This window comes from Macrosteles quadrilineatus, unplaced genomic scaffold, assembly GCF_028750875.1.
Source record: "Macrosteles quadrilineatus isolate MER2022 unplaced genomic scaffold, UCM_ALF_1.0 Scaffold_128__1_contigs__length_305072, whole genome shotgun sequence".
Lineage (NCBI taxonomy): Eukaryota > Metazoa > Arthropoda > Insecta > Hemiptera > Cicadellidae > Macrosteles > Macrosteles quadrilineatus.
In genome coordinates, this window is record NW_026542721.1 from 1 (window position 1) to 27,418 (window position 27,418).

A 27,418-nucleotide genomic window follows, 5' to 3' on the forward strand; every position below is an offset into this window, starting at 1 on the left:
TTCTATAATCATTGCCCTATCAATCTAGGCTCTTATTCTGAGTTTTATGAGGTTTATTGTGATAGTTTTTTGTTTACAGTGCAAACCATGAAATACATTCTTTTATTATACCTTAAAATCTATCTTTGGTTTTGTATGGTAGGTAGCATAAATAAGTAATCACAGTAAGATTTAACAAAAACGTACTATTATCAAGTTAAGTAGTACAGTTAAATTTTGTTTCTAAATTTGGCATTTGGAAAACCATTTGGCATGTTTCTAAGAACCAACATTGTCTCTTTTGCATACTGACCCCGATGCAAGGCCCGGGTATAGCTGCTAGCAAATAGAATAGTAGCGCTGATTTGCAGTAGCTGTTCAAATGGCGCTACTAATTGCACCAACGATAACATTAGGTTTAACGAGTACCTAGGTTTGTGCTGCCTACAGGGAGGGCAACGAAGTGTGATTTTAAGGAACATATCATTAGCTTACTATGAAATAAATACATTTGCCAAGTTTGATAAAAATTGATCCATAAACAAGCAATATTACAACAGTTTACTTATCCTACTAATATTATAAGTAAGAAAGTTTGGATGTATGGATGGATGGATGGATGTTTGTGACAAGTAAACGCGAAAAATACTAACGCTAATTTTAACCAACTAGCAACAAAAAGTTGTGGTACACAATGAGAACTTAACTTTTTTTCATGGTTTAGGTGCAGTGGTAGAAAATTAGGGCTATATGGTAGATACTGTAGGACACTATAGGATACCGTATAAATTAAAAGACAAAATTTTCTTAAACCGTGTCCTCTCCCATAACTACAATAAGCATTTATACTTATATGCCAACCCCGTACGAAGGACGGGTACTCTGCTAGTAATATTATAAAGATATAATTATATGGGTGTAAGATTGTTTTTTTCCATTTTTTGGATCCGCGAAAAAATAAAGTTTTGTAATTTCTTTCAGGATTATTTTTTACACAAAAAACAAATAATTTAGTATACCCTATAACTTCTAGTAGCCTTAAGCGTTGTTGGATGCTTAACGGTTGGGTAAAAAATAACTACATTTTTAATCCCTATAGGCCTTTATTATATTATTTTTATGGAGAATAAATAAACAGGAGGTTAATCATTTACCTTGATTTTATCTAGTGACTCTTAACTTATACCTTCCTTAAAGGGTGGATGAAGATTTTTAGCAAATCTGTCGCCTACCTACTTCACAGATCCTTGTCAAGGATATCATTCTAGAATTAAACTTCAGTTTTTTACTTCTTTTGTGCAGAGTTTATAAATCACTATGAACAACTGGGGTCAGTGGGGGGCTGCTGCTGCGGCCACCAATGCTGCCACCTATCCAGCATCAACATTTCCCACTCCACCAGTGCCGCCTGTTCCTCCAGCTGCTGGTGCATCTACACCAGCTGCAACTTTGCCAGGGTTCCCCATGGGTCAAACACCAATGGGTTATCCCTACTATGGAGCTGCCGGAGCTATGCCTGGGGTAACTGTTTTTATTTTTTGTTTAGAGCTTTAAAATCATGTAGTTATAGTCTTGCAGAATTGTTTACAAACTACAGCATAAATGATTCCATTAATAATTATAAAAGGGGTGTGCAAAGGATCAAAAAACTATAGAAATTCCAATTTGATTCTACTTGATGCATCAAATCAAGATTCAATTATATGGTGATTAAAATATTATTCGATTCATAGGGGAAGGGGCTGATAATTGGGAAAGGCATACTCTGAGACATTGTGTACTAGTTAGCCATATAAGTTATTTATATTAAAGTATGCGGAACTATTAGACAGTTTGTTGTAAAATTGCCTTCATACATGCAAATGGCTGTTTATTATGACAATGCAGCACCCCTAGTTCTAGGAACCAGGAACTGAGTTTAACCGTTTTTGGCCAAGAACCCAACAGTTATAAAATGGAACCGACACATCATTAGTAATAAGATTCAAAATCATCACTAGTCATTAACACCTGGGAATACATTATTAATGTAATTGTTCTTTACCTTACTGAAACAAGTTACTACTTGGGAAATACCTCCTCTTATTACTTTTTCGATGAGCATAAATTGCTCATAATCTACAAGTAAATCTAAATTGATAGATGTCATCTTTAAACACGGCAAATACTTTAATCTGAAATGGTGAGGCAACCATACAAATGTTGGTATTTTAAGCAAAGTATGAATGGAGAAGAGTGTAGTATGAGTGGGGCGTGATCTTTTAGTCTTGTTAGTGACTTAACTAAGAAGTCTTTCCTGTACAAAACAATTTAGAAACAGCTCTTTAAGCTGTCTATAATTGTTTAAGTTAATTTAGTCAATAAAATAGTTAAATAGTCTTAGAGCCGGTAGCTGAGCTCGGGATTAGCTAAGTTCTAGATTTAAACCGGCTTTAGATTCTGAAGTCTAAAAAATGGCTTGCTGAGTCAGGGCGTTAGCGAAGTCCAGAACTTTAGACTCTGGAACTTATTTGGCTGGTTAGACTCTGGATTTTAAAATTTGACTTGCCGAGTCAAGGATCTATAAGTCCAGGCCAGGACTTAACTTAAGATTCTTGTTTCTTGCTGAGTCAAGGATTTATAGTTTGTAGGTCTCTGATTCTATCCTCTTATTCTCTCGATGTGAACCAATTGAAAGTTTTGTCCACACCAAATTATATCTTAAGGCCTAGTTGTAAGCAGGGTGGCTAGTGAACATGGATACCGAATAAACTAAGAATCGTACATAGATTTTGAAACAAAAATTGTTGATTCAGCCTATATATGAATCTTTTTGGGACTTTTAAATTTCATATCTTAAATAATCTCCATAAAATATGCCATTAATCGTCGTTTGTTCTCATTTTGCTTTGTTGGGTCGAGAAAGTTAAAGGCTAACAATTGCAGGGAATGATCAGTGATATTGCCTTAGACACGGATGTCACAGCAATTGTGAGATATTGCCAGATTTTCCATGATAAGGAGCTCACCGTTGCCGTTGTTGACTTGTACCATTACCGTTGTTTTTTTAACCAATGGTTCATAAAACAGCTGCTAAGAAACAAAAATTATGATTAGGCCTACTAACCTAATCAACTAATTTATTTCTATAGCCCCAAGATAGTTTTAAATGACAAACCCATTTTTTGTTGTTGACGAAAATCAAACACAGTTGTACGTTTATCAAACAATGTAGGTGCCATTGTTTGATGTTCAAAAGGGATTTATTTACCATTTTGTTCACACTACAGAGTTAGAGTTTAGCCTTACCCAACAGCTCTATTAAAAGCCATTTAATAACTTTCTAACTCTCTTTACATTGCTGGATTAGTTTGCTCGAAGGCTATGTTAGAAAAAAATTTTAATTTCTCTCAAACTGTATTTTTTTGTAGGCAGTGCCAGGAGGATCTTACCCACCAGCACAATGGCCAATGACAGCGACCACTGCAGCGCAGCAACAGCAATGGCAGCAGTGGGAGCAATGGCAGCAGCAGTATGCCCAATGGCAAGCACAGTATGGTGACAAGGTGAGTTTAACTACACTGTGGTAGTCGATTTATTGGTGTTATGTCCTTTGGGAGTTATAAGCAGTCAAGGATCAAGTGTAAAATGCTTGAAAGACATTAACACCTGAGAAATCCCCACAATAATTGCCTAGAATTTAGCCCATTAAAATTAAAATAACCGTTGACAAGAATTTTTGTGTACTTAATCATCACTAGGCTATTGTTTATTTATCATTAGGCTGATTTTAAATCGATGCTTTCTCATTGTGGTTAAAATAATGCCACTATAAGGAATATCATTACTGAAATCATCACCTAATGTTATCAGATCACCTAATCTTGAGGATTTCCAATCGTAGGCCTAACTATTACATCCGTTCTCTTGCATCTTCCTTTCTTCTTACACACATGACCGTGACATCACATTCCTTTAGGTCTACTTATCACAATCATAATACTATGGTATTCAGTACAAGTTCCTGAGACCTTTATATTTCAGTATTTTCCATTCCCGGTTTTTATATGTCCTTTTCAGTAGGTCTACATTTGTACTAAATGTTATTAACTGAGAGTCTTCAGTTTGTGTACCTTGTTATGCACCAGAGCGTCGGTTGTGTTCTGACTTTCTCAATTATTATATTTCCTGAACAATTTTTTACCCTTAAATTAGTTTACAAATTAAAGTAACTTACTCAAAATAACACATTTTTTCAAGTTTACCACCTCCTGAAAGGAAGACAAATACATAACTTAATATCAGAAACGTTAAAATGATATATTATGGAAAAATTGGAACCTCATTTTCAAGTTATCTGGGTATATTTTCAATAAGCTAGAATTACCTCGACTGATCAGATCTTTTGTTACTGTATTGTGTTGATTGTCTGTGTGAGTGATGTTGTGTTGCATGTGTTTTGTGGTGTTTTGAGTTGTGTGTTTTGTGTTGTGCATCCACACCAGTGGACTCCTGAGATGGTTAAAAAGTTTAAGGTGGGTTGCAGCTGATTTTATAACTAGTTTACATTCTGTAGACAACCCTAGGTAACATTTTATACTGGAGTTTCAATAGTAAAACTACAACCAGAAATTATCACTATATATACTTACATTTTGTCAAGTGTTCCTTTTAAGCTTAGAGATTGTTTAGGCTTGTAAAAATCAAGCAATGATGTTGTCAACAAAGTCAAACGAATCTTTTGATTTGTGCTAAAAGAATTGCTAGAAAGAAGGGTAACCCGTAAATTTAATGGATTCTTAAATGTTTCCAATAAAATTGTTTAATCAAAATTGCAACTTCTTCCATCGTCAAATCCTTAAATACTTTAAACCCAATGCAGTTTTTTAGTGGTCTAAAACCTTTGATTTGAACTGATCAATGACATTAGTGGACTGATCCCATGATTTTAAAACCTTCCAATATCAATTGCATTATTTTAAAGTTATTATTCTGGAACGCTATAAAAGCCTTACAATATAAAACATTGGCAAAAAAACTTCAAGAAAATTTGCTTGCAGCTAACCTGTACTTGTATTTTGTTTAAAGATACAATTCTTACTAACTGTAAATATACGGAGATCTGAGAGAGTTAAATGGAAACAGAACAGTTAAATTAGAGAGAGGGAGAAAGAGGTATTGATTGAAAAACAAGTATTGATTAAAGACAAACATGGTCTGAAAATATTAAAAATTAAATATATCTGAAATGCCATTTATTGTGAAAATATATATTACCTCCTTCTAATGGCATTTATTTTGTTGGCAGTACCAGTCCATGATGGCGATGGGAGGTATTCCTACAGCTGCCGGAGTGGCACCCTTGACTGCAACTGGAGCCCCTCCCCTCCCAGGCACAGATAAGGGGTAAGTGATGCTTTTACAATATCAACTTCTGTACACACATAGGCTAATTTGTTTCCAAGATTATTCAGTTAGCCTACATAATTGAGTTTTATGAACTGAAATCTGAAATTTATATAATTCATGAAAGTACAGTAGTAAAACATGACATTGTTTAGTTCTCATGTTCCATTTTATAAACATGTATCATCTTACTCTCATTGTAAAGCATAGGCCTACTATTTAGATGAATATCAAACTTACTCTTTTATTTAAAGAATTATCATTCTGTATTACATTACTAGATAAAAAAAAAAAAAAAAAAAAAAAAAAAAAAAAAACTGTTTTAGTGTTAAGGCCTATTAATAACTATAGGCCTAAACAAATTCATAACTGTACAGAGATTATCTCATTTTAGTTATTTGATAAATTTGTTTATTAAAACAAATAAATGTTAAAATTATTTTTGTTTTTACAGAGCGGCTGGAGATTCTTCATCCCAGGTAATTTTTAAATTTACCATTCAAAAGTGTAATTTTTAATCATTTTTCTTGCAACTAAAACTAAAAGAAGTTATTAAAATCTGATGAAAGCTCAGTAAATATAAGTGCATTTTATTTTAAAATCCACAGTATATTCTTTCCTTTCATATATTTGTGCTCTTGTCTTAGTTTATAATAAGAAAATTAAAAGTTAAAGCCTTGATATAAAATTAATTGATAAAAACAAGGTAAGAATCTATGATAAAATTGTTTGTCTAAACACTCTCTAAAGCCGAAATTAATAGTTTGACAACATCTTAACAAACCATTTGAATACGTAAATGTGTGGTCGTCTGTAACTGAATTGTATTAGAAACTCTGTAGGCCTACCTATTGTAAAACTTGACAATTCCTTTAACTCACCTAACCTAACATAAACTAACCTAACCAACCTAACCTAACCTTACCTAAGTTAAGTTAAAGGATTGGTCAAGTATTACATTCTGGTTTACATTATCTGGTTTACATTTGGTTTACATTTTCTGGTGGTACATTATTTGGTTTTACTCCTTAATAGCCAAACAACATTACGGTTTTCCTATTTTAAACCTCATCCACATGTTGCTGCATCAGTGGTTTTATACTATGGCTTTAATCAACATTATATTCTAATCACTTTCTACACTGTGGCCACTTGATCTACAGTTTTGTTATACGGTACTGCAATAAACTGACACAAGATTACCCTAGAATACAAGACCATTGAGAATAATGCTACAAGATTATTTGCTAAAAGTCCTTAAAATAAAACATTCTGTTAGAGCTTAAGTTGTAAAAGGCATACTAAAATATTATTTGCAAATATTAAATGTCTGTTGTAATGTTTAGGACAAAAGTAATAAGAGAGGATATGAAGGAGGCAAACCTGATACTGACACAGCCAGTCCTCAACAAGCCAGCAAAAAAGCCAAAAAAGATACAAAGGTAAATCCTTTCTCTACTGTGACATTTAAATTATGTCTACTTATTTTTTGAAAAGTATAATGTATTGTTCAAATAAACATGATCTGTATCTTAGATTTCACGAGGTAATCAGATCTGAATTATAGAAACTCAAACTAGAATAATGAAAAGGAGACAGAGTTTAGCTAGCTTACCTGAGCAAGTTAGTCCAGCCTGGGGCTAACAGATACAAAATACAAATCAAATTATTTTTTTAGTTCCAACTCACAAAATTTTTATGTATCATAATATTTTATAGGTATGTAAGCGCTTTATACTGATATATAGTTTTCAATTTCTAATATACCTTTTTTAGTTTGATAAATAAAAAATGTAAGGATCAGTCTTAAACTAAATATTACATTTGATTAATATTCTTCTTTAGGAGACTTTGGAAGAAATGGCTGAGCAAGAAAAAGCTTTTGACGAACAGTTCAAAAACTGGGAAGCGCAGTTTATGAAGTGGAAAGAACAAAATATAAATCACCCTGATAAGGTTAGTATTAGGTAGTGTTAAGAGGCAATAGTGATAATTATTATAACAACTGCAAAAAGCTAGCTCTAGGCAGGCCAGTAAAGATGATTTAGTTGAAGATACTTGAGCAATCTCAAGTCTATTGGTACACAAAGAGGTAACAATGCAAGAGAAGGGTGATTGTTGTACAATGGTAGTGGATCTTTTAACTAAGGATCGGCTTTTACCTTTTCTTTGCCACTATTTACCATTCTAATATAAATCTTTTGGGAGGTTTTTAAAAATGTTGAACATATTACAACATACAACAGTTGTCATCAAGCCACAAGTGTTAAAGGATTTGAGTTGTAATCTGTTACTGTATGTTTGACAGGAGCAGTACAAAGAGTACGAAGCTAAGTGGGAGAGTTGGAGGGAACAGCTTGTACAGCGAAGGGAGCAGATGAAGAGGAAGAGGGAGCAAAAACTAGCAGAGGAGAGGGTAAGATACAACTACCTGTAGACATCCTGCACAATCAATTATGTAACATAGACACAAGAACCTAGGTTAGCCATTAACTGGTATGGTCTGGTTGTGATTGAGTTATTTTAATATCCTTGAGAGTGCAGGTCAGTAGCATTTTAGGTACTCTTCCGCCTTACTTGCACCCAGTGTCAGTTGAGAATTGACCTTGACTGTTGTATGTTGTTATTGTGTATTTGGGTCCTAAGAGCCATACTTTGCAGCCATACTACTAATGTAATTTTTCGTTGTTTATTTGTGACCTATCTATACTCCGCTACATACTGTGATTATTTAATAGTGGGAAAATAGTTTTTGAGTTAAGAGTTTAGAGGGCTGATATGATTGTTTCATTAGTGCAAAAAAAAATGAACGATGAACAAAGTTATAATTTTTTTTAAGATGATGTCCATTTGTTCTGACGCTCCATTATATCACTCGGACTATGACACAACCAGTGAGGAAAGTGCTACATCGTCCCCTTATTGGACATGATGATATAGATGAAGTACATTGTATATTGTACATGGTCGAGGACATGATCATGAACGAGGAAGTGGGAAAGGGAGAAGTAGAGGACAAGGTGTAGGAAGAGAAAATGGCAGAGGACAAGCTGATGAGACCTTTGTTGATGATGATGATTTGACAATTTGACTATGGAAAAAATAGATTTTAGTAGGCTAAGGCAGCTCCTGCATTGAGCCGAACCCAAGCTTCAAACATTATGACACAATTTTGAGGAATCATAGGCAACGCAAAAGAACAAAAAAACTATCAACCCCCATTGATACTTGGAGAATTCTTATAACTGATGGATGATTTGTTGGACAAAATCGTATAACATATTAATCAGAAGATAACACAGATGGCTTCTTGCTAAAGAGAAAATGCCTTCGATTGCCAGTTTACGAATCATACAGATAGAGTTGAAATGAAGGCACTCATTATGCTACTTATCAGGTGTATTAAAATAAAGCCACGAGGATGTGCAATCCTTATTTGCTACTGATAGGACTGAACGAGACATTCAGTTTTCGTAGTACTATGACTTTAAATGATTTTTGTTTCTCTTTTGTGCCATACGATTTGATGATGCTGAAACTAAAGTGTAGAAAGGTTTACTGATGGACTGATGGCCTTGCACATTTTTTATTTGTGTTCAAAGTGTTCATTTACAGATGTGAGTAATAATATACAATTGACAAAATGCTTGTAGGCCTACGTGGAAGATGCAAATTCTGTATGCGTATGAAGTTTAAGCCTGCAAATAAGGAATAAAGCTATTCCGCTTATGTAATGCTAAAACACACTGTCTTTCGATTGCATCTGTAAGGGACAGGGTGTATACCAAATCCAGATAATTTGTTAATCCTCACACTAGTATAGTATGCAATAGATATATCATATGGCAATTTCACTATTTAAATGTGCACGGCTGTTGATTTCAGGCTGCTCAGTTGGCAGAAGCTACTAACACCGCAGCAGCAGAAGCTTCCAAGAGTGCCGCGAGTGTGACCACCACTCCTGCAACTGCGGCTAGTCAGATGTTCCCCACCATGGGCTACCCTCCACCCTCTATCATGCCTCCTGCAGGCTTCCCAGCACCCTTCCCAGGCCCAGGCTACCAGGGCTACGGCTTCCCAGGGATGATGGGAGTGCCTCCTGTGGGAGGGATGGTGGGAGCGAACCCTGACCTGGTCAACCATCCACCAGTCATGCCACCAGACTTATCTGTGAGTGAAATAAGCTCTTCAAACCATTTGTATACATAGCATTTGTAAATAATTGTGGCTTTAGCCGCCTACCTGCTTGTGGAGATTGGAACCTTGATACTTGGAAAAAGATTTTTATTATAATGATGATAATGATGATTTATTTGCACATAACATACAAATTTGTGAAAATCACACGTACAGGTGCTTCGTCTTGATTTATTGTCTGTCCTTAATTATTCTAAAACATAAATTAGTTCCCAAGATGTTGATCACAGTCTTAAATTTAGTGCTACAATACAGCATATTCAAACATAACAAGGTATAGAATTTGTAAATCTACCGGTAACAAAATGGCAACAACAAAATTAACAGAGAATAAATATATGAACTATATACAATAATATACGATTTTGACACAAACAAATAATTCCCGTAAAGTGTTTGAATGTGATAAACATATGACAGTAGATAATATAAAACAAAAAAAATTATGTTTGGTTTATGTTTAAAAGTGAATAAAAAAAACTAAGGAGCTGTGTAATAGACTTAAAGAAGTAGTTTTTATTTACAGTAAGAACAGGTTTAGTAAAAAGAGACAAGACTAGTTTGTTTTTATAACAGGCATCAAAAAAAAAAAAAAAAAAAAAAAAAAAAGTAACAGGTTTATAACCACTATGTTTTGAAATATAATATAACTCAAATATTTAACTGTTCTACCAATGTGAATCTGTATAATGTATTGCAATAATATTACCGTATTAGTTCTCTACTGTTTAGTTCATTGAGTAATTTTAATTACAGGTCCCAGACCAGAATGCACCCCTTAAAATGAATGAACCTCCGCCAAGTTTCCAAAGAGCTCCTCCTAAAGGTATTCCCGGCCTAGATCTTCTTGCTGGAGGAGGTGGAAGGTCAGCTGAATCACGAGACAACCAAGAGAGGGGCAAAAAACCTCCCCAGGTGCCTGTGACTGAGCCGTTGATGCACTCTTCTGACGACAAGAACCCGTTTAACTTTCCTCCACCCAGTCAAGATAATAGCCAACAAGGAACAAGGAATTACCAGTCAGGCCCTCCAGGATATCAAGGGAATTTTCAAGGCCCGCCGAACAATTTTCCATCAGGGCCCCCCAACTTTCAAGGTGGACCGAACAACTTTATGCCCCCAAATATGCAAGGACAGAACAACTTTGGACCACCAGGGTTTGGACCGAGGGGTGGTCCTCCCTTCATGGGTCAAGGACCTCCAAACATGCAAGGACCTCCAAACATGCAGGGACCCCCTCCTGGTCCTGGGAGCAACCAATTCAATAATCGTCCACCATTTAATCAGAACCAAGGAAACTTCCCGCCAAAACCAAATTTTTCTGAAAACAGAAATGAGCCAAGGAAAAATTTTGGTCCTAATAACCAAAAGAACTTGCCAAGTTTAATGGACGGTTTTGATCCAGATCAAGCCCCGCCAAACTTAAACCTAGAAAGAAAAACTCAAGATAAGCTTAAAGAGTGGGAAAAATACTACAGTGAAGAAAATGAATATGAAAATGATCCGTTTGCAGAGAACAACGACGAAGAAAAGTACAATGACTCGGAGGATAGATACGGAGGTCCTCCTAATTTCAAAGGGGGTCCCCCTGATAGATTCAAAGGAGGTCCATTTGGATCTGGTCCTCCAGGCAGAGGATACAACAACATGGGGCCTGAAATCGATGACAGAGGGGGTCCGAGGGGAATGGATCGCTTTGACAAAAATGCAGGAGATAGAGGCAAGTTTAGGGGCCCACCTGGAAAATTTGATGGACCTCATAACAGGTTTGACGGCCCACCCAGTCGTGAGTTTGGCGGTCCTCCTGGAAGAAAACCAGATGGACCACCCGGGAGATACGATGGCCCGGGGCATTACCCTGGTGATCGAGAAAACGATGATCCGTTCTCAAACTATGACAGGTTTGGTCCTGATGGTGAGCGAGGACCAAGGTTCGGTCGTGATGGCAGAGGGGGCGGAACTGACCGAGGACGAGGAAGCTTTGGTGACTTTGATGAACCTGAAAATCCTGACTTTAGAGGACCTGACAACTTGGGAGGTAGAGGAAGCAATAGAGATGATAGGTTCGGTCCTGGTCCACCATTTGGTGATGACTTTGCAGGTCCCGGAGGAAGACCTCCAATGGACTACGGTGGCAGACCTCCACCAGACCATGAAAATAGGAGAGGACCACCAGGCAAAGGCCCAGGGATGTTCCCACCGGTGAGTAATACAAGTAGTATCAAGTGTATGTAACTAACGGTTAGTAAATTAGTAGGTAAGGATAGCATTCTTACCTAAATTAGGAAAGGCGTTGGCGTTAGGAAGAAAATGCTTATGTAGTAATTGTTAAAATATTTTACTGTCATTGATAGTACCTTTAGTTAAGCATGCTATCCTGAACTGTTAAATACCTAGACTTAAAAGCACATATCTAAATCACTTAATACTCTCCTCAACACTATACATTTATTAAATATGCGGTGTTTACTTTATAAATCTGTTGTAATTTTTGTAATATTCACCAACAAAATTGCATACCCCATACATTTATTAAACTTATAGAGGTAAGCTAGTGAGCAGCTCAATTTTTGAACGTAGTTGAGCCTAGCCTACATACAAGCTTGAGAGATCAAGCACAAAGATGGAAAATTGAGCTCAAGCCCAGCTTTTACGATTGCAAAACGCGTCTGCGTTGTGACAGGAGATAGGCTATCTATGATTTTGCCGTGATGGCGGATGACAATGATAACATTTCCATGACTGCAGAAGACAATGATAATGACCACACGACCACGTGAGATATTCAGGAATTTGCCATGATTTCGGAAGATTGACGTTTCCGTGACCACGGGAGACAACAATAATGTCTTCAAACGGCAGGAGATATTCAGGATTTTGCCGCTATTGCAGGAGACAGTGATGGATGACGTTTCTGTTACTGTGGGAAATACATTATATTTACCGTGATCGCGATAGACTTACTATTTGTAATTACTAGGGGTGTGCGATTACTACTTTTTCTTTTCGAATCGAATAGAGAGAATTTCAAATTGAATACTTTCCCTCGAATAGTATTAGAATAGTGAACATTTTTTATCCGAATACTAACCCTCAAATAATGAAAACTTGAAATCAATATCAAGTCAACTCTCAATAACTTAATTACTAAAACTGTTGGTATATTTTTTTCAGAATAAGTGTAGGTTGTAAATGTATCTTTTAGGGATGGACGGGATTGAATTTTTAGTTCGGGACGGGACGGGATTTTTATTTCCTTCCCGATTTTCGGGACGGGACGGGATATTTTTCTGTGCATAAAAAGAATGTCTTGAGTATTGCAGTTACCAAAAAAGACATACAAAATCAATTTTTACCGTTTGTGGCACTGATTTATTAAAAACCAAAAAATGGTTAACAATTTACAGGTACCTATAGAAACTTGTGACTCGCGGTCGAAATGACTGGCGGTCACGGTGCGATCGTCAAAATGACCGGTGGTCACGGTGCGGTCGTCAAAATGACCGCGGTCACAGGGTGATCGTCGGAATGACTCGCGGTAACGGGGTGATCGTCGGTATGACTCGCGGTCACGCCATGATCGTCGGTATGACTCACGGTCATGGCGCGATAGTCGGTATGACTCCGCGGTCACGGCGTGATTGTCGGTATGACTCCGCGGTCACGGGGTGATCGTTGGTATGACTCGCGGTCACGGGGTGATCGTCGGTATGACTCGCGGTCACGGCATGATCGTCGGTATGACTCACGATCACAGCACGATCGTCGGCAACTCCACGGTCACGTCGTGATCGTTGGTATGACTCGCGGTCACGTCGTGATCGTCGGTATGACTCGCGGTCACGGTGCGATCGTCGGTCCAATAGTCGCGGTCACGGCGCGATCGTCTGCAGGACTCCACGGTCACGTCGTGATCGTTGGTATGACTCGCGGTCACGGCATGATCGTCGGTATGACTTGCGGTCACGGCGCGATCGTCGGTATGACTCGCCATCACGGCATGATCGTCGTTATGACTCCGCGGCCACGGCACAATCGTCGAAATGACTTCGTCTCCTGCGTTCGCAGACCTATCGCTCGCAATAGCGGCGTCATCGGCACTCGCGAAGCGGCAAAATCGCCGACGATCGGACCAAATCCCGTCCCGAAAAATTCCCGAATCAAAGGTAATCCCGTCCCGATAATCAGGAATATTTTTTTCCCGAAAAATTCCCGAAATTTCGGGATCCGTCCATCCCTAGTATCTTTTGTTTATTTAATTTAGGCCTAGTTTAATTCAATAGGTAACTGAACTTAGATTTATAATAAGTAAAGGTACAAACCTGAACCAAGTTTTATTAGTCAAAATTATAAAGCACTACCAATAACAAATTTTGTAAAACACATTCAACCAATTGGGCAGTGATAATCATTATAACCAAATAAAAACGCACATTGTTTTCTTTTACTAAGTAGGGATTTAGGCCTACAACTTACTGTCAGCCCTAAGTTTATGTTTTAGAACATAAACTTTAAAAAGGTATGCCTAAAATAAAACTTGTTGTCATAACTTAACATAGCCTAATCTCATGACTTGGTCTTAGGCTACGGGACAACTAGGTTTGAAGGTACAAGAACCTAGGCCTTATATTTAACCATTTACAGTACCTAGTTTAAATCTTCGATTGAAATAATTAAGCCCCTTTTAGCCTAAATGTACCGTAGGCTAACTTAAACTTAAACTTAAACTGAGTTCATTAAGTTACATAGGAAATGTATAATTATTAACTTTTAACCTACTTTTAAGGACTTTTTACACGTGTTGCATTCTGCAACAGAGCCCTTTTTGCAAAAAAAATTCCAAATTATTATTATTATTATTCAGGGTGGCTAGTGACCTGGAATACCTGGAAAACCTGGAAATGTCAGGGAATATTAAATATCTGGAAAAGTCATGGAAAAGTCAGGGAATTTTGTCATAAGTCAGGGAAAATTGTAAAAGCTTTAAAATAACTTTAATAATTGTTAGGAAAGGTCGATCTGGTGAGAGTACGTGTGCCATGTGGGTGGAAACTAAGAAATATGTCTGTACAAATCAATTTTGTGTTTTTGTACAAATTAAATTTTGTTATAAACTGCGTATCATCTTATCAAACCAAGTTTAATTTTATTAAGGTAAGTTGCAAAGTTTGAATATAAGCTAGCCTGTATCTATAGATTTTATGTATGTTTTTGTTTTTCATATAAACAAACATAAGATATTCTTCAGATAAAGATTAGTCCTTTTGAAGAATTAGTTAGTATTAAAATTGTAATGTTGAATTTGTCGATCAGGGAAAGTTTAAATAAATCATGGAATTGTCAGGGAAAAGTCAGGGAATTTTTCAATGTGATTTCACTAGCCACCCTGTTATTATTTTACCTTCCAACGGTCAAGAACAAATTTACAATATGTTGTATACATGACTTAATCTAACTTAAACATATACATACAAAAATAATTTTTGACAAAGACATGCAGTAAGTAAATACAATTTGAGCAGTAGGCTATCAAAATAGACGTACACAAAGCAGAACTTTAAATAATAACCAATGAACAAGAACAACAAACAAGAATAGTAAGTGAAAAAATAAATGAACGACAAACAATAAATATATGAGTTTCAACAATAACAATAAATATAGGAGTTTTACAATAACAATAATATATGAATTTCAACAATAACAAAGAAAACAAGATTTGTAAAAAGAGAGAAACATTCATTGGTTTGAAACAAATATAATACAGTAATTTTGGGTGGTAACTATGATGAGCGGTGGAAGTCAGCCAGTACCCTCTTCCGGATTGTTTTTTGGCTGTCTGTGAATTAAACTCCTTTACTTATTTTTAAAATTCTTGTGATGATGTTGAAGGCACATTTAGGCCTAAATCGGCTTCTTCATCTGAATCCGTCTGGTTTCATTCAACCAAACTTAAATGAAGCCTAGGCCTACAACTTTTAGGCAATATCTATCTGTATAAAAGCAACTGTTGTCAAAATATACACCAATTTTTACTAAGTTTAGCTGAAATACTTAGCGCAGACGTGCTAAACAAACTGTCTCTAAACTCCAACCTCAAAACTTCTTGTCTTGTAACACAGCTTGCGCTAATGCAATAGAAAAAAGAAAGAACAGAAATTGTTGTCTGCTAGAGAAGCAGAAGAATAGAAGCAGACTTCCATAGCAAGTGTGAATTACGTTTTACTCTGGGATCACGGCAAATCTATCAAGCAGACAACATTTGTTTATATCATATTTCAAGTTTATAAAGGTGACGGTGCGTGTTTTGGTACCATGTATAATAGAACTCAGTATAATTTGTTCCGGTATCTTATTCGCCATCACTTTTTCAGTTTTACTTCCCTTGAAATAGTCACATCAGTGTCGTATGCTAGATTTATGGAGGTCTACCGTGATCCCAGAACAAAACGTAACTTGAACCCGATTGCCATCGCCAAGAACAATGAAGGCGGATGAATGCTAATGTAGTGTTTTGCAGCTCATAATGAGTTTAATAATGTTGAAAAATAATAAAATAATATATAAGTGAGTTTTAATTAAATATTGTATTGCATTTTTATTTAATCTGAAGCAGCTTAACAGTTTTTATTTATTTTCAAACCAAGTTAGAACGGAACTATTTTACCGACTTGTTTATTTGGCTAATGGCGGAGGACATTATTTCATCGGAAACTCACGACACGATTACACAATTGTTGAAAATGAAACGTTGTCACTCGATAGTCGATAGAAACTGATTACTATTCGTATTTTAGCCCGATGGTAATTTTTATTAATTACTTGAAACACCTTTTTGGCCAAATTGATTTGTTTTATGTTTTCCAAAGCTCCAACTAATTATGTGACCAGATGCGAAGTATTCGAAAAGGTCCGAACTATTCGACCACCGTCAAACTATTCAAAAAATCGAATACTCGCAGATAGAACGAATAGAATTGAATAGATTTTATTGAAAATCAAATCAGGCAAATGGAAATTTGCTTAGTCTGTAGGCTTGCTTATGTGGGGGTATTTTAAATTTATTGTGCTTATCTTAAAATTATTGGTCTATTTTTTTCAGAGAATGGATGGGATGGCTGATCCAATGTCAAAAGGTAAGAAAGAAATAAGAATGTAAATAAATAAATAAACATATAGCGTTCACATAACGTTTTTTTTAATCATAGCATAGCTAAAAAACAGATGTCATAGTCACGATTAAAAACTAACCTAAAATATACAATAATATGTCTTATGCACTAAAATACATTGAAACAAGTTGGAAAAATGTTCTTAACAGTAAAAGTAAAAAATTATTTTCTATGGGTAGTAAGATTAAGAGAAATAAGAACTTTGTACAAAATAAAAGTCAGATTTTTTTTCATAGTTTCGATAAGGTACTGTATTAATCTACACTGTACAGTAGAACCTCGGTTAACCGAGCCTCGCTTAACCGAGACTCCGGGTTAACCGAGGCCGTCCTCGAACGATTTTTTTTATTTAAAAAGCAAAAGAAACACGCACAAACTACGTACAGTAATGAGCGTTTGGGTGCTCCTTTTATCGCAATACGCACGCTAGCCTGCAATGCGTTAAAACTACTGTACAGTAAAATGTTGGCAACTGTTGTGTTTCCTCGGCCAAATATTTGCGTAGCTTAGCGCTTATCTTTGCCGAATGCATACGGCACTGTCACCCGACACCGCTCGCCAGAGCAGCTGCAGGTGTTGTAACCCGACACCGCTCGCCGCCGGACCAATGCGAACTGTTTCAATGCCGAGACGCGACTGAGCCACTCGCTCTCCCCACCACCCCGATTCGACAAAAGTTTTTTTTACAGCGATGAATCTGATGGGGCGACTGAGAAAATATCACATACAGAAGGTCTAAGAATGATCGAGGGAGCACTGGCATCACTGAGCTATAATTCTAACTGGAGGTAGCACTGAATGTCAAAGATGCGTGTCGCCAGCCGCCATGTTTGCGTGAGGTGTGAGTTAAAATGAAGCCATGTTATTGGATGAAAAAACTCACTGCTATGCAAACCTAGTTATAGAAGCCATGTTATTGGATGAAAAAACCTGCTGCTATACCAACCTAACAAAATCAGCGACACGCTTTTGACAGACTTCTGCAATGGCAGTGCTACCTCCAGTTATAATTTTAGCTCAGTGACTGGCATACATTGAACAACAAGAAACCGCAACAACAAACGATTTAGTTTGGCTGCGACGCTGGCGCAACAGGGCGGCTAGCCTAAGATCCTCTAATCTAAGTCAAAAAACAATAACTGATTTCTTTGGGAAAAAAGATTAGCTTACTTTGTTTATTTTTGTACAATGTACAGTAAATTAATTTTCATTTCTTTGATTTAATTTTGTAAACAGGAATACTGTACTGTAACTAAACTTCTGTACATTGTGTAGCCTATATCATACGTATTCAGTTGTGCAATAAATTGAGTGTTATATTAAAACAGTGTTTAGTATTGTGAGTGTTACCGTTTCCTCTCACGTTTTATTGCGTACTAATAACATTTCTTTTACTAATAAACTAAACAACAGTTCAGTTAATAACTTTTGTTCATGTTTTAGTATATCTTGAGCTATTTTTAGCCCCGGTAACGATTTTTAGGTTACGTTCCGTGTTATCCGAGGTTCGCCGTATCCGAGGTACCCTCGGTCCCAATTACCTCGGTTAACCGAGGTTCTACTGTAATATTTTTTACTAGTCTGAAAATCAGCAAGGCTGCTTTTAAAAGATTTATTATGAATTAATAGTTTTTAGAGTTGTGGTTAGTTTATTAAAAAGCTTTTACCCCATATATTTAGGAGTTTTTTCTACAAGCTTCAGTCTTTTCTACATCGGTGTCTCGGGTATTGGAAAGTATACTTAAATCTAGTGTTATAAATGTGGTCAAAGTTTTCACTAATATAGTCATCAAAATTTGACTGCACTGCTAACAAATGTTTTGTAAATTATTAAATTCGGAATAGTCATAATATTCAATTTTCTAAAAATTGTTTTGTATGAAGACCTCCATGGTAAAAAGGTCATAATTCTTATAATTTTTTTTTTCAATTTTAAACTCTTCAAAAATTTCAGAGGAAAATCCCCAAGAATAAGAATACGTTTAATGGAGATGTTTGAATTGTCAGTATTGTGAGTGATTACAAGATTTAAACAATTAAAATGTATTATGATTGATACAAAGTTAAATCCATTGATATTACAATGTTTACTTTTTAATTATTAATGCCCACTTCTTCTGATGCAAACATATTTTTTTCTGTTCATACAATTCTTCTTTGAAATTGTAGTTTAAAATTTAATTTTTGTTAACATTTGTAAATAATTTGATTTTTTATATCTTGAACTTTTAAAACCTAAATAATTGTTAATCAAATTTACAATATTTATTTCATATTTTCAGAATTCCCACGTCATGGACCACCTACAAATGATGGGTGAGTGATTAAATATTGCTTAAGAATTGTTTTGATTTTATGGTTATTTCTATTTCAAAATTGTGGTTTTGGTATGATTAATATTTACTTGTGGTCAGTTTGTAGTCAAATGCTGAATAATTGCTTCATATAAAACAAATCATTAGTAAATAATTAGGGATGGACAAGATTGTATCTACGATTCCGTTCAGGACGGGAGGGGAGGGATTTTTATTTCCTTAACAATTTTTAGGACAGGATCGGATTTCCCCCCCCCCCCCATGAAAGTGTGTTAGATTTAAAATCTTGAGTAAACATTTTGCAAATAACAATTATGAATCACAATCGAAATCAGTTTGCAGTTTTGGTGGCGGTTTTCTGTAGAAAACCTATAATGAGTAAAAATATACAGGGTAAGAAAAACTGTTACCTAAAATAATTTAATATTTGGTTCAATTTAACTGTGAAATGTTGGACTAATTGGAATCTTACATTATAATTCTAATTAGATGTAAAACACTGCTAGCTAACCATAAACAGGTATTCAACAGACTATCACTGCATGTTTAAAACTGTGTAGGGTTTAAGGCCTGATATGGTTACCAATAGAAACACAGTATTAGTTTTAGTAATCATAAATTTTCTAATGTACCGTCAACATGCCCCGCGGTCACGACGCCATCATCAACACATCTCATGGTCCAGGCGCCATCTTCAACATACCTTACGAGTTGTATTGCAGCGCGCAGTCGTGAATATATCACTTCATTGTAGAGACTCTTCACTCGCAAAATTGCTGACAATCAGAACAAATCCCCTTCTGAGAAAATCAGGAATCAAATGAAATTCCGTCCCGATAGTCTAAAGTTTATGTTCCCTATAGTTCGGGACTTGTCCATCTCTATATATAATAGGCAAGCATGTATCTTTAAAACCCTTTTTCTCAGCTTGTGTGCATCACATAGAAAATCTACGCATACTGTTAGAAAGATATTTGCCTGTAGATGTGCAGAATTGTTTTATAAATTAAAATAGATTCAAAAACAAGCAAAAAATTTATTAAAATAAAAATAAAATTAACATGGACCTTATGGGTTGCTGGTGACGAAATATAAACAGAAAATCAAAACAAATGGAAGAAACTCCAATTACATGTTTTATTTATTGGGTGGGGTGAAAATAGAGAAGTTTTCATTCAAGAGTTGACCTCAAGTCCCTAAATAAATAATTGAACTAGTCAGTGATTTTTAACTACAACTTGTCCCAATTTTATATTCTTATAGCTTCAGAGTCATACTAACACTTCCTTCTAGCTTGAGATCCCTTTTTGACAACATTTAAAGTTGTTACAGTATTGCATGTTTTAATGAAGATGGCATTTTCCCCTTTTAATAGATTTTGACCAAATGTTTCATAAGCTTTTCACCACAGCCACAGCTTTGCAGCTTATACCACTCAATAAAACACAAATTTAACATCAATAGTATGGCCTTTCAGTAAGAAACTTTGCAAAATGTAATATTATAAACTATAATCAAGTAAAATATTAACAGATTTTTGGCTTGTATTTTAAAATTAGATTTTTAGAAAGTGGACCTATCTCATTTCAATTTTATCACCCATAATTACGTTTTTTATGAATCATTTTTGACATTTAATTACTCCATTCCAGGAATTCCTGTGTTGAATCACAAATAGAAACTAACACTAGAAGAAATGACAAAGGCCCTGAACCTAACCCAGAGTAAGCTTTTTCATAGTTGAGCTGTTCAGTCTTGTGTATATATATTTTCATTCTACAGTCCCTCTTAAACAGGGTTTCCTTAGTTCCTATTAACCCTGTATTGTTTATGGCGCAAGACTCATATTGTCTGTGAAAGTAAAAAGGGTCAATCCATTTCAAGAGGTCCAAAGGTGGTTGCTTCATGATTTTTGTTTTTTTTTTCATATTTTTATCCTTGAAAGTACATATCATAAGAAGTACAAAAATACAATTATTTTATTTTTATTATTTTTTCCAACCGTATGGCGGCCATTTTCTCTTTGCTCGAATGCCCGTTTTCAGCGATTTCAGAGTTCTGCGTCAAATTAAATATCTCCGCTTCTACAAATCCTAGAACATTGAAATAAAAACCAATCTCTTCAGAAAGATCTAAACTTTAATATGGTAATATAATTATGCACTTTCAACTAAATATGTAGGTCTAATTACCTGTTTGAAGTTTGATGAGACGGCGTTACGAAAATTGATTTTTAACATTTTTTTTTACATAAAGGCAACTGACTATGTGTTTGTTATTTTTTTATTTGATAGTTGTATATGTGTACTCCAAATTCTCAAAGTTTCAAGTTGTGGACTTGCATAGGGTCTTAAATAAAAAATTTCAAAATCTTAAAATTTTTGAAAATTTCAAATTTTGATGTTTAATATCTCTGTTGGGCATGAAAATAAAAATTTCAAATTTGGCTCAGATTTAGTACTAAGTAAGAGCATTATCCTGTAAAAATTTTATTTTGTGGACTCAACTGGTTTCAAAGTTGTGAAACGTTGAAAGTAGTACTAAAATAAGCATTAGACCTGTAATAGCGTAGGAAGCATATAACACACTATCGAAGTATTTTTAATAATCTTATATTTAAATAAATATTATATTGCCCTGTTGTATAGTTTTCCATGAAAAATAAACTCAACCTTAGTAAGTAATATTAAAAAAAAAGTTCCCTAATTTGTTATGTAAAACCAGACAATTTGTTTTTAGCATAAACCCATTGCTTTGCGTCTTGAAGGCTATAGAACATCATTAAACTTTTTTTATCCAAACAAGTCAGTCACAAGTACTAATAGCTGTGTCAGGACATAAAAGTTGTATGCAGGGACATGAAACTATCATGCAGGGACATGAAACTTTCCTGTCTGGACATGCAACTTTCGTGTCTGGACAAGTGTAGTCTGAGCTGTGCTATGATAAATAGTCAGTCTCATTTAATCTGCCAATTCATTAGGATGTGTAGTGCCATTTAGCTTGAAACAGATTTTTTATGTCTTGGTTAATTCTTAAGTATGGAGTGTTGTGTTGGAAAATATATTAAAGAAGAGTGTCATAAGAGTGTCTATGGAGATGTACCTAAAGAAATCAAAGCAATTAGTGACTATAAAAGTTCAGAACAAGTAATAGCCTAGAAAATATATGTAAGTACCATGAAATCAAATTTTTAGACAAATACTTTCATCTTTATGGCAGAACATGTTGTGATCCCGTAAGACATCATAAAAAACCTGTAAAAAAGTGCTTAACGGAAATAACTTTATCACACTTATATAGACCAAAAAGTACTGAAGTGAACCTCATACCAGGGAAAGCATTATGCTCAACCTGTAATAAGAAACTTTTTAAGATCACTGACAATGGAGATGAAGACCCTTTAGACAGTTTAAACGATCCAAATTTTGAAAATCCAGAAACGATTCATGTTCTTGATCAGACTTGTTCTGCTTTAGGTATATCACCAGCCTCTAAGATTAGAAAATTAAGTTCAGACAAAAGGCCAAGTGCCATTGAAGCCAAAGTAGGTAAAATTTCCGAAACTTTAAAAAGGAAATTGTATGCTAATCTAGATGAAGACCTTGAGTGTTTAGCTGACCCTTTACAAATTCAAAATGAAAACCAATTTGACTGTAATGAGTGTGAGGAACTTATACTTAAGTTGAAAGAAAAATGTCAGGTTTCCAACAAAGAAGAAAAAATTAAAATAATAAGTTTATTACCACCTTCATGGTCAAGGAACAAAATTAGCGAAGAATTTAAAGTTTCGGAACGTCTGGTCAAACTTGCTAGAGACCTAACTAAAAAGCAAGGTATTATGCCTGACTTATCTAAAAGAAAAAGTAGTAAGACTCTTTCTTCAGAAACAATCAGAAAAGCTACAGAATTCTATTTGTGTGAAGAAAATAGTAGAATTTGTCCAGGTAAAAAAGATTGCGTGGCTGTTCGTATTGATGGAAAATTGGAGCATAAACAAAAACAGCTCCTTTTGTGTAATTTGAATGAGCTATTCGTTAAGTTTAAGGAAACTTATCCAGATATTAAAATTGGTCGCTCCAAATTTTGTGAGCTGCGACCCAAGTGGTGTATAATAGCAGGAGCTTCAGGAACACACAGTGTCTGTGTTTGTTCCTATCACCAAAACATTAAGCTTATGATAGACGGAGCAAAACTTAATGTTAATTACAAAGATTTGATGGAAGCATTAGCGTGTGATGTAAATAAGTATGAATGTATGATGGGTGAATGTGAGGAATGTGGAGATGAAAACGCACTTGTAAATACATTTTTAGAGTCAGATGAAATAAATGAAATGCCTGATGATATAGTTTACAAACAATGGGTCACTGTTGACCGTGCAGAGATGGTCACAGTGACAAAGCCTCGAGAAGAGTTTTTTGAATCACTCGTAAGGAAAGTGAATGAGTTAAAAGCCCACCACTATGTTTCCAAAATTCAGTCAGCCTCATTTAAAGACACAAAGGGTTCTCTGACCAAGGAAGAGTGTGTCGTTGTAGCCGACTTCTCTGAAAATTTTAGTTTCGTGGTACAAGATGAGATCCAGAGTTTTCACTGGATTAACAAACAGGCTACCGTACACCCCTTTGTCTATTACTATATTGATGAAGACTCTGGACTGGTAAAAAACCGTAGCCTTTGCGTCATAAGCAACCATCTGCAGCACAACACGGCAGTAGTCCATACGTTTCAAAAATATCTTATTGAAGACATAAAGAATAATGTGCCTGCCATCAAAAAGATTATATATTTCACTGATGGATCAAGTAGCCAGTACAAAAACAAAAAAAACTTTCTAAATCTATGCTACCATGAAAATGATTTTGGAGTTCCAGCTGAGTGGCATTTCTTCGCTACTGCACACGGAAAGAATGCTTGCAATGGTGTAGGCGGCACTACAAAGAGGGAAGTGACAAAAAAGAGTCTACAATGTACTACTGACAACCAAATTTTGAATGCAAAGGATATGTTTGACTTTTGTTCAAAAAGCCTTAAAGGTATTCAATACGTTTATGTAGACAGTGAAGAAGTGGTAAAAAATGAATTAGAGCTACAAGTTCGATTCAAAGGATGTTTACCAATTCCTGGAACACGATCCTTTCATAGATTTGTACCTGTAGCGGAAAACAAGGTAGGCCTAGAGTGTTTTAAAACATCAAAATGCTTAAAATCTTTTGAGATGCTGACATCAAAGAGTGTTTCATTTCATTTGGAGGAAGACGATATTGTTGCCTGCATATATGATAAACAATGGTGGATTGGAAAGATACAATCTGTAAGCCTGGAACACAATGATTATTTTGTTCACTTTTTTGAACCTTCTGGACCACGAACTTCATTCAAATTAAGCATGAGAGATGAAGCATGGGTCCCCTTAAGTAATGTATTGAGAAAGCTCACACCATTAGAGCTAACCACAGCAACAGGGCGGACCTACAATATTACACAAGCATTGTGTGATGAAATTTCACAGCTCCTCAATGCCATGTAGATATAAAAATGAAAGTAAGTTAATTATCATGTAATACTACACTTATTTTCGTATTATAAGAGAAGACATACTGAAAATATGTGTATATATAATATTACAGCGTTAGGTTTGTTATAATTGTTTTAGGACTTTTCAATGTTTCATAACTTTGGAACCAGTTGAGTCCACAAAATAAAATTTTTACAGGATAATACTCTTACTTAGTACTAAATCTGAGCCAAATTTGAAATTTTTATTTTCATGCCCAACAGAGATATTAAACATCAAAATTTGAAATTTTCAAAAATTTTAAGATTTTGAAATTTTTTATTTAAGACCCTATGCAAGTCCACAACTTGAAACTTTGAGAATTTGGAGTACACATATACAACTATCAGATAAAAAAATAACAAACACATAGCCAGTTGCCTTTATTTAAAAAAAAAAAAAATGTTAAAAACCAATTTTCGTAACGCCGTCTCATCAAACTTCAAACAGGTAGCCTAATTAGACCTACATATTTAGTTTAAAGTGCATAATTATATTACCATATTAAAGTTTAGATCTTTCTGAAGAGATTGGTTTTTATTTTAATGTTCTAGGATTTGTAGAAGCGGAGATATTTAATTTGACGCAGAACTCTGAAATCGCTGAAAACGGGCATTCGAGCAACAAGAAAATGGCCGCCATACAGTTGGAAAAAATAATAAAAATAAAATAATTGTATTTTTGTACTTCTTATGATTTGTATTTTCAAGGATAAAAATATGAAAAAAATAAAAATCATGGAGCAACCAATTAATTTATTTCTGGACCACTTGATATGGATTGACCCAAAAGCCAGTAAGGGCTTTAATGTCCAAAACAAATATTTAAGCTGTTACATAATGTTCACAACTCAATATTTGGCTGCTGAATTTTGCATAACGCACATCATTGGACACTGTGTTATTAGGACCCTTTGCCTCAGTCAAACATTCAACTTTTTTACTTTATGAGCAGCTTACATTTTGGTTGCAGACATTGTGACTCGTGCACATGCAATACTTCCTCATTAAGGAAAGCTTTTTCATTCTGTGATTTAGCAAGTACTGTAGTGATTGAAGCAAGTTTATATTCCCAGCTTGGAGATTTTATGATGGTTAGTGTTTTCTCTGCTTAATGCACAATGTGCTATTGTACTGTTAATAATTGTGTATTTGTCTACAAGTTTTCTTTTATTAAATTTTGATAGCGTAATTATTGCTAGGGCCAATATACAGTATACGATGATATTAGTTTTTGTCGTCTGCTCTAAAAAATAATATTCAATCATACACACCAGAGCCCCATTTGTACTAGACCCTGTTTAAAAATTATAAAATTTGTTGGATTAGCTAAAAATACGGAAAAATTACATAAAAAGTAAAAGAATACATTTTATTGACTGTAGATAGCCATATTGCTTCTGCTAGCAGCTTTACTTGCTATTAAGCTTTCTAACTTGTAGCTTAGCTGGAGTGGAGGGCCCTTCTTAAATCAACGGTGGAAGTTGACAGAGTTAGTGAGGTTGCACACAACACCTGTTTTGCTTCTTTTATCTTTTCTTGCATTGAATTGGGATTAAATATAGACATGTTGTATTGAAATATTTGTATTGTAAAACACTTAAAACCATATAGCCTATCCTAAAAAATTAAAATGGCCAGATAAAATAATATTCCTTTATGCCGTAGAACTCCAATTATCCAAACTCCAACTATCCGAATCACCGATTATCCGAATTGCTTACAGCTTACAGAAATAAGTTAAAAAAAAAAAAAAAAAACCTTGCGATTGTGTTGACGCCATCATCGTCTCCCGCTGTCACGGTAACATCGTCATCATTTTTCGCGATCATGGTAAAATGTTTAATATACCCCACGGTCGAGTTGACACTATCATTATCTCCCTCGGTCACGTAATATCAATCGTACTCCGTGATCGCGGCGTTAGTTTTCCGATCGCAAAATCGTTGCAGACGCAATAGTAAAAGCTCAGCATGTTTTCTCTAAAAGACTCAGAATTTCGGTAAAAATCCAATTATCCACATTTTTTTATTATGTGAATGGGGCCCCGTCCCAATTGATTAGGAATATTCAGATAATTGGAGTTCTACTGTAACTGGTTTTGCTGTTATAATTTATTTTGGTATTTAATTTTTAATTTCAACTTTATTGCCAAATTAAAGGGAAATAAATCCAAGAAACAATTTGCTTATAATAATAATAAAGTACAAATATTAGCCCCCTATAAACAATATTCAGCATTACAAAATAAATGCATGTTAGTCAGTATTTGTGAACAATCAGGTAAATAATTTGTTTACAGGTTGAATAAAGGGGGTCCTCCGCCGTTTCCTCATGAACTGAAGCCTACCCTGATACCTGGTGGTGGTGGGCCGCCTGCTGGTCCCAAGTTGATCTCTGACGCCCCAGGAGATGTCACTGTGATAGACTACTCTCACAGACCAGCTCCGCTCAAAGCTAATGCTACAGGTGAATCAACATGCTCATACTAGCCTCATGATATCAAAATAGGCAAGGAAGGACAAAATTCAAAATTTCCGAGAGGCGAAAATTGTACATTAGTTATAGGCCTAAGATGGTGGAAGTTAAATAAAACTTTAGAATATTCCAGTACATACTTTCAATAATTAGTCTGTACATTCAAATTAAAAGGTGATAGTAAGTGTTTCATTCTAATTCTTATCCAATCAAAATCCCTGAACCAATTAGGAGACTAATTAGTGTTACCTTGGTGGTTTTTAACCATAATAGCTGTAAGTTAGTTTAACGTCGTGCTAGGGCAGACCGAACACACTTGTACTGGTAGCGTTC

The 27,418-nt window shown here is 35.2% G+C and overlaps 1 protein-coding gene across 7 annotated transcripts in view; it reads left to right on the forward strand.

The window, feature by feature from the left end:
- The first annotated feature begins 1,285 nt into the window (after positions 1-1,285).
- Positions 1,286-27,418, forward strand: part of LOC128982140 (YLP motif-containing protein 1-like) — a 97,917-nt gene continuing 71,784 nt past the window's right edge. For 4 of the 7 annotated variants that reach the window (XM_054401193.1, XM_054401188.1, XM_054401189.1 and 1 more), the window contains exons 1-14: positions 1,286-1,500; positions 3,390-3,524; positions 4,464-4,493; positions 5,267-5,364; positions 5,819-5,843; positions 6,711-6,806; positions 7,210-7,320; positions 7,673-7,780; positions 9,250-9,534; positions 10,318-11,763; positions 16,664-16,697; positions 19,016-19,049; positions 20,701-20,772; positions 26,910-27,076. In XM_054401193.1, the coding sequence (XP_054257168.1) occupies positions 1,297-1,500; positions 3,390-3,524; positions 4,464-4,493; positions 5,267-5,364; positions 5,819-5,843; positions 6,711-6,806; positions 7,210-7,320; positions 7,673-7,780; positions 9,250-9,534; positions 10,318-11,763; positions 16,664-16,697; positions 19,016-19,049; positions 20,701-20,772; positions 26,910-27,076 (2,845 nt within the window). In that variant the 5' untranslated portion in view covers positions 1,286-1,296. The remainder of the gene's footprint in view (positions 1,501-3,389; positions 3,525-4,463; positions 4,494-5,266; positions 5,365-5,818; positions 5,844-6,710; positions 6,807-7,209; positions 7,321-7,672; positions 7,781-9,249; positions 9,535-10,317; positions 11,764-16,663; positions 16,698-19,015; positions 19,050-20,700; positions 20,773-26,909; positions 27,077-27,418) is intronic. The other 3 variants (XM_054401191.1, XM_054401192.1, XM_054401190.1) reach the window with 3 other exon arrangements.